Source organism: Phyllopteryx taeniolatus, chromosome 10 (assembly GCF_024500385.1).
Source record: "Phyllopteryx taeniolatus isolate TA_2022b chromosome 10, UOR_Ptae_1.2, whole genome shotgun sequence".
Taxonomy (NCBI): domain Eukaryota; kingdom Metazoa; phylum Chordata; class Actinopteri; order Syngnathiformes; family Syngnathidae; genus Phyllopteryx; species Phyllopteryx taeniolatus.
The window spans coordinates 1,924,888-1,937,009 of record NC_084511.1 but is presented as its reverse complement, the minus strand read 5'-3'; the positions used below and the strand labels follow the sequence as shown (position 1 = coordinate 1,937,009).

The following is a 12,122-nucleotide window of genomic DNA, read 5'->3' as shown; positions in this document are numbered from 1 at the left end:
AGAAATAAAGTTGATTAGCCACACAATTAAGTTACGGGAAGGGGTAGTGAAGCCTAGACTCAGAAGTGAGTATTTGCGAGCAACAGTATAGTTTCATGCCTAGAATGAGTACCACAGATGCATTATATGCCTTGAGGGTGTTGATGGAGAAGTACAGGTTAGGTTAGAAGGAGCTCCATTGTGTTTTGTAGATCTAGAGAAAGCATATGACAGAGAATTGCATGCAGAAGTCTGTAGTGGCAGAGAAGTATGTTAGAATAGTACAGGATATGTATGAGGGCAGCATAACAGTGGTGAGGTGTGCTCTAGGTGTGACAGAGGACTTTATGGTGGAGGTGGGACTGCATCAGGCATCAGCCCTGAGCCCCTTCCTGTTTGCAGTGGTGATGGAGAGGCTGACAGATGAGGTTAAACTGGAATCCCCGTGGACCATGATATTTGCAGAAGATTTGCAGATTGTAATATGTAGTGAAAGTGGGGTGAGGGAACAGTTAGAAAGCTGGAGGCAAGCACTGGAAAGAAGAGGAATGAAGATTTGCCGAAGTAAGAAAGAACATATGTGCATCAATGAGAGAGGTAGAGGGGGAAGAGTGAGGCTACAGGGAGAAGAGATAGCGAGGGTGGAGGACTACAAATACTTGGAACCAATAGTCCAGAGCAATGGTGAGTGTGCTGAGGAAGTGAAGAAAGGAGTTGGTTGGAATGGATGGAGAAAGGTGTCAGGTGTGTTATGTGACTATCGGGAGTTTCTGATAGGATGAAGGGCAAAGTTTATAAGACAGTGGTGAGGCCAGCCATGATGGATAGGATTAGAAATGAGCTCATCAGAGGGACGGCCAAGGTTAGATGTTTTGGAGACAAAGTTAGAGAGAGCAGACTTCAATGCTTTAGACACGTCCAGAGGAGAGATACTGAGTATGTTGGTAGAAGGATGATAAGAATGAAGCTGCCAGGCAAGAGAGCTAGAGGAAGACCAAAGAGAAGTTTGATGGATGTTGTGAGGGACGACATGAGGGCAGTTGATGTGAGAGAGGATGATGCAGGAGATAGGCTTGCATGGAAAAGGATGACACACTGTGGCGACCCCTAACGGGACAAGCCGAAAGGAAAAGAAGAGGTGGAAGAAGAAGAAGACACCATGTTGTTGATAAAACAGACTACTTTGGGGTTTTTCCATCCATCCATCCATTTTCTGAGCCGCTTCTCCTCACTAGGGTCGCGGGCGTGCTGGAGCCTATCCCAGCTGTCATCGGGCAGGAGGCGGGGTACACCCTGAACTGGTTGCCAGCCAATCGCAGGGCACATAGGAACAAACAACCAGTCGCACTCACAGTCACACCTACGGGCAATTTTAGAGTCTCCAATTAATGCATGTTTTTGGGATGTGGGAGGAAACCGGAGTGCCCGGAGAAAACCCACGCAGGCACGGGGAGAACATGCAAACTCCACACAGGCGGGGCCGGGGATTGAACCCGGGTCCTCAGAACTGTGAGGCTGACGCTCTAACCAGTCGGCCACCGTGCCGACTTGGGTTTTTGTTACTGCAAAAAGACTTTTTGGGATAATATTCTAAGGAGTAATGAGATGAAAGTTTAACTTTTTGGTAGGTGTGTGTCTCATTACATGTGGAGTAATTATAACACAATATATCAGTAAAAGAACAGCCACACATGGTGGTGGTAGTATGATGGTCTAGGGCTGCTTTTTTAGTTGAGGACCTGGATGACTTGCTGTGATTGAAGGAACAAGGAATTCTGGTCTTTACCAGAAAATTTTGAGGGAGAATTTTGGGCCATCAGTTTGTGACCTCATGCTGAAGCACACTTGGGTTCTGCAGCAGGATAACGATCCAAAACACACCAGCAAGTCAATGTATGAATTGCTTAAAAACATAATAATTAAGGTTTTGGAGTGGCCTAGTCAAAATTGGGACTTGAATGCGACTGAAATGCTGTGGCATGACATTAAAAAGGCCCTTCATGCTCGAAAACTCTCAATTGTTGCTGAATTCAAACAATTCAAGAAAGAGTGGGCCAAAATATCTCCGCAGAGATGTGAAAGACTCATTGCCAGTTATAGAAAACGCTTGATTTCAGTTGTTGCTGCTGAGGGTGGCCCAACCAGTTATTAGGTTTAGGGGGCCATTACTTTCCCACAGCCTTACAGTTTCTTTTCAACTGCATAAACACTAAAATCAAAATTATCCAACAATTACGCCAACATTTGCACCACTATAAGCACAATGCCAGCCTCGTTCTTTGCAAAACAATACACATGGTGCCTGTGAATATTCTCATTCATCCAGGTCATTTCATTCTCAGAGCATTGAGTCAAGTTTGTCTTAGGAGACGTTTCCCCCTTCATCCAAGCAGGCTTCATCAGGTCATGCAACAAGGCTTAGTTAGGATGCACTCGCCTTGTAAAAGTTGGGACTTAAATATGATTGAATTGCTGGCACTGACTGTCAAATTACCACACCAATGAGGCAATTGGTTAAACACAGCCATCTGGTGCGTGACCACATGATTGCTTAAATGCAGAAACACCAATCAGGTTTAAGCACTATAAAAATGCAGGAAGTGAGTTACCTGTCTTCAACTAAAATAAAAATACATATTTGTGATAGGTGCCAATACTTTTTCATGGCACTGTATATGTCGCTTATGGTACAAATGCAGAGTTGGGATATGGTCTACAATTTAAATCAATATTTTTCTTTTACATCCATGTACCTGTATGTATGTTTGGTTAAATACAATATGATGCAAAAAAAACAAAACCTTATGTGTGTTGCATTTATCTGAATGTGTGTGTGTGGGGGAGGAGCACACACATCTGTGAATAAGTGCATGTTAAAACAGCATGTTATTATCGTACCTACCATCCAGCGTATGCATACATTCCAGAGTAGAAAGCCAAAGGTAAAGTTGACACCTTCATGTTGTCCAGTTGAAAGGCTTTCTTAAAGTTGTGTGTCTCCCCTGCACACAAATACACACACACACACACACAAAACAACATGAAAAGAAAAACAAAAAACTAAAACAGACTCTTGGGACTATAATTATCTGCTTTGACGAGAGGTTACAGAAGGCCGCCCACTATATATGGTGTTCTTGTGCCTCTCAACAATTACCATGTAGAGAACAAGCTTGTGCTTTTCAAATGCCTGAGAGCACAAAGCAGCAGCCATTCAGTATAGGAACCACTACACCCACATAAGAAGCCATTTAAAGGGCGTATTATCCCATGTGGTTAAGTCGGTTTCTAAGGAGGGGAATGAGCTGAGTTGAGCAAGGAGCGTCAGCAAAGTGGCCCGGAAGAGATGAGTGATGTAGAGCTAGATGGGAGTAGAGAATGGAGATATTGGACACTCCAGTTGCTTATGTTTAACGAACAGGAATGACATCATGTTCGCTGTGATCACATCTATGATCAACTGGGGAATGGAGGCTCCAGACCTCCTTTTTAATCTATAACCGCTTCATACAACAAAGAGCATGTATGAATGTACAGTATTTTTTATGTCCTCATGTTTATGTTTTTTTTTTAGTCGGCCCTCTGTATGTTCCACATAAGTATATTGAGGACTGACAATAAACTGATACCATACCATTCTGTTATTTAGGCACTCTGGGTGGAGTAACTCTGAAGTGTGGGCATTCCCTCCCATATCTGGCCGAGCGCGCATTCTGGTAAAGACAAGTGTGTTTCCTCAGCCGCACTCCAGAGGCTGTAGTAAGTCCAGCGCCCTGGGAAGGTGAAACATCATATTGCATGTTTTGATTAAGTTTACTGCTTCTGTGCTCCGAGCCTCCAACAGCTGGTGACGGTGTTCTGTCAAGTCAATCAGATTTGTAAAACCGCACTTCCAACACTTTTGCGCATCCGCTTATCGACTGGAGCTGCCCAGTAACGATGACATTAGTGTTGTGAAGTGGTCATCTCTTGAATATATATTGATATCAGTCAAGTCAAGTTTATTTGTATAGCCCTTAATCACAAAACAGTCCCAAAGACCTTCACAGGCCCACAGTTGGCAATGACTGACGACATTCGAAAAATTCAAAACCCCATTTGTGGAAAAAAGAAACCTTCAGAAGGGACCGCAGATGAGGGAGTGATCCCCCTTCCAGGATGACCCGGTGCAATGGATGTCGAGTGGGCAACATTTATCACATAGTCTGGTTCTGTACAATGTTCATTACGAGATGCTATATAATATTTATTAAGATGGCATAAGAGTCCATTTAAAGAGAAAAGGCACTGCAGGGTAGATGCATTCGGTGGTTCTGCTAGTCACCTAGCCTTGTCTCCAAGCAGGAGACAAGGGGGGAGGAGATAAGACAAGCGGCAGTAAAACGTATTTTAATGAAATGCCAAAGAGTAGAAATGAGTCTTAAATCGAGATTTAAACATTTCTACTGAGATAGCGACTCTAATATTCGCGAGTAGGGCATTCCAGAATACCGGAGCCTGAACAGAAAATGCTCAAGAGCCTGCGGACTTCTTTCTGGTTCTCTGAGCCACCAAAAGACCAGTGTTTTGCGAGTGTATGTTTCAGGATGGAACATACGGTACAACTAAGTCACAGAGATAAGAGGGTGCTAACCCATGTAAGATTTTATGACGAAGTAACAAGACCTTAAAATCGCATCTCAAGTAGACCAGGAGCCAATGCAAGCTGGCCAGAATGGGGGAAATATGATCAAACTTTCTCATCCTCATCAAAAGACTTGCTGCAGCATTTTCTACTAACTGCAGGCTTTTAGTACTATACATGAAAAGACCAGAAAGCAGCACGTTACAATAGTCGAAGCAACACATAACAAATGCGTAGACTATGATCTCTGCGTCACTAGTAGATAGGATGGGCCATATCTTAGCGATATTGTGAAGATGGGGGAGGGAAAAATGCAGTTTTGGTAATATTCTTAATTTCCTTTTGAAAGAAGAGACTTGAGTCAAATATAATGCCAGAGGCTTTTTGCCGACTCACTTTGGGTAATGGTAGTGTCCTTATGCTGCATTCACACCTGACTCGTCTTAGCCGTTCCACGCGGCGTGATTACATAGAACGTCAATGCAGTTCACATGAACAGACGCAAATCTGTGCCGGGTGGCACATATGACCCGTTTAACCTCCTTCGCCAGTTCTCTCAAAGCTGGGAGAGTTTGATCTATAAGCCACGTTCGCGTCGTGACAGCCAATCAGCATCAAGAATGCATTACGTCACACACAGCGTCTGGTACAGTTGTTGAGTAGAGGAAAATGAAGGAGGTGATTGTTGCAGTCTGTGGGCACTCTGAGCTGTATGACATGACATGTTCTCAGTACCGGAACTGAGCAAGAAAGGAGCCGGCTTGGAATTTTCCATTCATTTACAGTACTTATTTACACCATTTACAGTACTTATTTATACCTGTTGAACTGTGAGCCAAGCTAGTAATAGCATTAGCCAAAACTTTAGCACAACCACTGGCCACCTGATTACACAGACACACACTATTTATTTATATTTACAGATTACGCTCGGTTACGCGCTTTCTAGTATTGTTTTTGTTTTTGTGTTTTTCGTTCGTCTTTGGAGACATTACACAACTCACTTACACAAGGGGAGACTTGCTAACCATCAAGGAGGCTACTCCGGACTTTCTTTCACCAACTTTCGCAAATCCGCTCAGTTTTTTCCCCGAGTTACTCACCGGAGCAGCGACGGCGGTCTACGGCGCAAGGAGGCGGAGGCGACGCCACAGAGGGAAGCGAGCTGGCATCCAGGTGAAACTCCGCAAGAGAAGATACAGATTGGCGTTTCCGTCCATCCACCTCGCGAATCTGACTGTTTTTCTCATTGTGTTTATGTCTCAAAAGTGTTCTCTGTCAATTGACTGTCTGTTGTCGTACTAGCTGCGCTACAGAAGCTAGCCAGCCACCGGTGAATGCCTGGATCAGACTACAAGACAAATTTGGTCTTTCACAATTGCACTATGTCAGACTACTTCCATAAAATCTTGCCGTATCACAGTCAGACAGTGGCAACACTGCACAACATGTATTCTGGTATCACTGTACCCGTCTCTGACAATCACTGAACTTTATCTCCTCAACTCAAACATTGTCGAAGATGCGTGACCAGAAAACGTGTCACCTTTGACCGCAACCATTACCATGGCGACAACAAATTGTTGTCAAACAATAGATTGCTGCGGCAATGCTGGGGGAATAAAAGTACAAAAAGAGAAAGCAAAATGTGCGGTGTAACAGGGTGCTCGGGATGCATTCAAGGATTGCTTTAGGTATATTCACGTACTTTTAATATGATTAGGCTTGCAATCAGGCAACAAAACGTTATGTAGCCTAGCAAGCTAGTGCTAGCTGTAATGTTTGTACGTAAACATGCTGACACTCTGTTGAATCATGCTCTAAACCTTCGGTAAACATTGGATTGTCCGCGTGAAAAAATGTTGACAACGGCGACCAAGTATGATGACAACGGCATGCACGGGACACAGTGCGCCGGTCACAATACGCAACCCTATTGGTCAACGTCAAGGTGCGCTGTGGGAGAGTTTTCGTTCATATGTCACACTACACGGAAGATATTCCAAAAATCAAAAATGCTAGACATTTCATTTTGGCGTCGTAGGGCTAACATAGGGCCAAATCGTTGGTTGTTGTTTATGTCACACCACAAGAAGTCGGGCCTGATCTAGGAAACGCCTGCGATAGCTAAAATCCTGTAGTCTGAATTAGGCATGATTTAGTCTGCTAAACCGCTCATCGTTGCCTCTCGGAGGCAAGGTGCCAGAGACAATTACTCGATGCCGACACATCTTTATGGTGAAATTACAAATCCTGGCTATAGTCCTTTTTCTAATCTCTGATTGCCTCATCCATGTATCATTGGAGCCGACATGTATCACGATATCTGAGTAGCTAGTGTTGTTAACCCCATGCTGGTGTTGGAAAAAAAACCTGTGCCAATCTAGTCTGGTAGTAACAAAGACAATTACAACTAGACAAGATGTTCATAATAAGAGTGTTAGGGATGAGATGAAACTTGTCCTACCTTTGAAGAACTGGTATACTCCAGGAACTATGATGGTGCTGATGGCCACCAGCTTGCAGAGGGTGAAGAAGATTTGAATCCGTGCTGTCCACCTCACACTCATACTATTTGTGTACATTACCGAGGCTACAGAGATAGAGAGAGTCATGTCACACAAAAAGAAGCTGTGAATCACAAATCTTTTCAAAGTATCGTTAGATGATTGATTTAACTGCCACTGTTTTGGTACATTATTTGACAACAAGCTTCACTGGTATTGATCTTGGCTGTTTCATGTACTGTTTAAAACTTCAGGAAAATTTACATGCAAAATTTAAATGCATTGAGACATTTGAAATACTTTAAGTGAAGTAAAAAAATTGTAAATCACTTATTGCACTTTATCTGTGGCCACATTCACACTTCCAGTGAAAGCTGGCTTTTTCCTGACCCAGGAATTCTGAGGTGGTATCAGAGCCATATCAGAGGCAGGGTGGCTCCTGTGTAAAAGAAAGAAGGCTGGAACTGCGGTGTAAAGTTTAACATTAGGGATCAAACTTTTTTGGAAACCGTCACAACGGTTCAGTTCGACTGTTTCAGTTCGGTCTGCAAGTGTCCTGTTCAGTTCTGGAAAAACCTTATTTACTGTTGAGATGAAGTGTACAGTAGCACTAATGCTAGCCAAGATGGTGGTGCGCATGTTTCCGGCCTTGCGTTGACTCCCACTCGAGCAGTTGACAAGGCAGGACACATTGGGTGTGTTCGGAAATTCAATCTGACACCCTAACTCTAATCTTGAGAGTGTTCCACACAATCAAACAATGTTTTGAGTTTCCAAATGGTCCCGAGTGCAGCAGAGCAGAGCTAGAGTTTATTTCCTAAAGCACCCATCGTTTTCGTCCAGCGATGAAGCAGCCAATCATCTTGCATCGGGGTGCGTCCTGCCTTATAGAGTACTCGAGTGGATTCACAATCACGCTGCAGCTATGCTCTTTTTGTGCTATTTCCATGCTTGTTTATGTGGTTCTGTGAACATTTGCTCACCCGCCACGTCCAAAAGAGACTGGTGACAGGCACCAGTTATCTGTTTCGAGTCGACTCGCATAAAATTCCAGACGAACACGAGACCAGCATAAGGTGTGTGAATCTTTCCAAAGCAGGACTTCCATAGAATGGAATTTCAAGTTGTTAATTTTATGCAATCAACTCGCTGGAAATCACTATGTTCGTAAAAACACAGAGCTGGCAAATGTTGCGAAACATCTATATTTTGTTACGGAAATCACTGAACGTTGACTCATGATGGCTGTAATGGACACACCATTAAAGATGACACCCAGCACCCCAGTCTCGGGCTACCGCCCCTCTCCCCGTTGAGGTAGACGACCACGGAGTTTCGAGATTCAACTTATATGGGTATATAGGTGTCGGTGTCAGGATTGGCGTGTGTGGGAGAGGGTGACATCCTCAATATACAAAATGGCCTCTTTGGGGAGGTCGAGCCACATGGTTTGATTTGGCAGGGCGAGTCTCGTCGTGGTGTCGTGGTGGTCGTAACTTAGCGTTGTGCTTAGGGCTGGTGTATTGACTACCCATTTGGACCCATCAATTTCCACGTGAGTAGTAGTAACCTGGTAGTGAGGTGTAACTTCTGCTCGACACCGCAACCCATCGTTCATGGGCACCAAATCCCCTCCGCTACATCTCGGATGAATTGCTTACTGGGACACAGGTAATGGATGTCTTTTGTGAAGATGCACATGTGCAAATTTGGCCCCAGATACAAATCAGGATTACTATCATGATAGGCGACTACCGCGGGAGTACTGATTCGGACGTAAGTGTCGCTTTGCCAGATGCCAACATTATTTACGTCTTTTAGGTGATAGATGTTGCGGGAGTCAATAATTGGGAGAGTAACAAGGAAGGCTACTTCTCGGAACTCAGGGTTGACATACAGGAAAGTGGAACCCATCCATCCATCCATTTTCTGAGCCGCTTCTCCTCACTAGGGTCACGGGCGTGCTGGAGCCCATCCCAGCTATCATTGGGTTGCCAGCCAATCGCAGGGCACATACAAACAAACAACCATTCGCACTCACATTCACACCTACGGGCAATTTAGAGTTGTCAATTAACCTACCATGCATGTTTTTGGGATGTGGGAGGTTCTCTGTCCTCACTACTATATGGGGTCATTGTCTTGTTGGAAGGTGAACCTTCGACCCATTCTGAGGTCCTGAGCACTCTGGAGAAGGTTTTGGTCCAGGATATCCCTGTACTTGGCCGTATTTATCTTTTCTTTGATTGCAACCAGTCGTCCTGTCCCTGCAGCTGAAAAACGCCCCCACAGCATGATTCTGCCCCACCACCATGCTTCACTGTCGTGACTGTATTGGACAGGTGATGAGCAGTGCCTGGTTTTCTCCACAAATACCGCTTAGAATTAAGACCAAAAAGTTCTATCTTGGTCTCATCAGACCAGATAATCTTATTTCTCACCATCTTGGAGCCCTTCAGGAGTTTTTTAGCAAACTCCATGCAGGCTTTCATGCGTCTTGCACTGAGGAGAGGCTACCGTCGGGCCACTCTGCCATAAAGCCCCGACTGGTGGAGGGCTGCAGTGATGGTTGACTTTCGATAACTTTCTCCCATCTCCCGACTGCATCTCTGGAACTCAGCCACAGTGATCTTTGGGTTCTTCTTTACTTCTCTCACCAAGGCTCTTCTCCCCCAATTGCTTAGTTTGGCCAGACGGCCAGCTCTAGGAAGGGTTCTGGTTGTCCCAAATCTCTTCCATTTAAGGATTATGGAGCCCGCTGTGCTCTTAGGAACCTTAAGTGCAGCAGAACTTTTTTTGTATACTTGGCCAGATCTGCGCCTTACCACAATTCTGTCTCTGAGCTCTTCAGGCAGTTCCTTTGACCTCATGACTCTCATTTGCTCTGACATGCACTGTGAGCTGTAAGGTCTTATATAGACAGGTGTGTGGCTTTCCTAATCAAGTCCAATCAGTATAATCAAACACAGCTGGACTCCAATGAAGGTGTAGAACCATCTCAAGGATGATCAGAAGAAATGGACATCACCTGAGTTAAATATATGATTGTCACAGCAAAGGGTCTGAATACTTATGGCTGTGTGATATTTAAGGTTTTCTTTTTTATCTCCCAAAAAAATAAACAATTGTGTTTTTCTTCTGTCAATATGGGGTGCTGCGTGTACATTAATGAGGGAAAAAAATGAACTTAAATGATTTTAGAAAATGGCTGCACGATAACAAAGAGTGAAAATTTTAAGGGGGTCTGAATACTTTCCATACCCACTGTATTAGTAAAAAGAACAGAGTTCCTACTAAAACAGCTAAGATACACTCATTTTGAGCACAATAATAAATCAGGAAAATTTCTTGCAAACCAACTTCAACGTAACAAAGAAAAAACACTAATTACAACTAGACAAGATTCAAATGAGTACTTTACTCAATCACCACAGGATATTAATGATATATTATACAACTATTACAATAGGTTATATTCATCTCACAATTAGCTAAGTTCTATAGACATGCTATAGGCTTTGACTGCTTGTGCTGGGACCACTAATAATAACAGGTTATATTAAGAGACTCTTGTAACGTTACTTGTGGTCTTGTAACGTTACTTGTGGTCTAGACTGTCTAACTATTGGTCTACTGTGGTTCGCACCCCTATTCTCCTTGTCCATTTTGTCCCTCTGTGTCTGTCCCCTCAAACCATTTTCTGTCTTGCTGGATTTTCAATAAACATCAGAAAATATTTTTTTTAAATTAGCAGAGGGGGTCTTTCAAACTCCCCTGCTGCACAGCAAAACTGTTCCAGCACAAAAGGCATACAAATCCACCATTCTGCATGGCCGTAGCCAACAGGACAGGCCTAAAAAAAAGTGTAGAAAATGGTGCTAATGGAGGAGCTGTTGTACTGTATGAGGAAATTTGGCACGGCAGAGAAGTATGTTAGACTAGTCCAGGACATGTACGTGAACAGTAAGGAAGTGGTGAGGTATGCTTCTGGAATGACAGAAGACTTCAAGGTGGAGGTGGGACTTCATCAATAATTAGCTCAGAGCACCTTCTTGTTTATTATGGTTATGACAGATGAGATGAGACAGAAGTCTCTGTGGACTATGATGTTTGTAGATGACATAGTGGTCTGAGAGTAGGGGCCAGCCAGAAGAGAACCTAAAGTGGTGGAGGTATGAAGGTCAGTTGCAAGACAGAGTATGTGAGTGAAAGAAAGGGAGGCCGGTGGAACTGTGAGGTTACAAGGAGTAAAAACAGAGAAAGTTCGAGTACTTGGGATCAACAGTTCAGAGCAATGGGGAGTGTACAACGTAGGAGAGGTGAAGAATAGAGTGAGAGCAGGATGGAGTTGGAGATGGAGGAAAGTGTCATGGGTGATCTGCAACATCAGAGCACAAGCTAAAGTAAAAGGAAAGGTTTACAGGACACCAGTGAGACCAGCCATGTTGTATGGTTTAGAGACAGTAGTAATGACCAGAAGAGCCAAAGTGGACGACAATCAATCCCGTGATGCTGGTTGACTTGTAATTAAAAACTCCTCTCGTGCTGTAACAATGAATAAAGTACTTACTGAGGCCAATGGCTGCTGCCAATTTGATGGCAATAGGTGGAACATCACATGGCATAAACAAAGGTTCCAGTATGTACTGGCCAAAAGCCAGACAGATTACTGCCATCCCAGCAGGCCTGTTGAGCACAGACAAACCAAAAGAGAGCAAATGTATTTATATCACGCATATCATGCATAAGCTAACTCTGTCCTTTACATGATTAAAAGCATTTAAAAATAAAGAGAAAAACAAAAAACTGTTTAAGCATTTCAAAACAAAGAGAAAAAAAACGTATGGCGCAAGAAAGAATTGCTTTAAAATTCTCAATCATAAACCTGAGAAAAAGGAAGAGTTTTTAATCTCGACGTAAAAGGATTCATACTTGGGGCTGACTTTACTTCTGGTGGCAACTTATTCCATTTGGTTGCAGCATAGCAGCTAAAATTTGCTTCACCCTGTTGG

The 12,122-nt window shown here is 43.6% G+C and overlaps 1 protein-coding gene across 2 annotated transcripts in view; it reads right to left on the bottom strand.

The window, feature by feature from the left end:
• slc7a11 (solute carrier family 7 member 11) overlaps positions 1 to 12,122 on the bottom strand; it is a 60,895-nt gene that overhangs the window by 28,906 nt on the left and 19,867 nt on the right. Inside the window, exons 3-5 of one of the 2 annotated variants that reach the window (XM_061787699.1) lie at positions 11,681 to 11,796; positions 7,071 to 7,196; positions 2,882 to 2,981 (exon numbers count right to left, since the gene is read on the bottom strand). In XM_061787699.1, coding sequence (XP_061643683.1) covers positions 2,882 to 2,981; positions 7,071 to 7,196; positions 11,681 to 11,796 — 342 coding nt within the window. The remainder of the gene's footprint in view (positions 1 to 2,881; positions 2,982 to 7,070; positions 7,197 to 11,680; positions 11,797 to 12,122) is intronic. The other variant, XM_061787700.1, reaches the window with a different exon arrangement.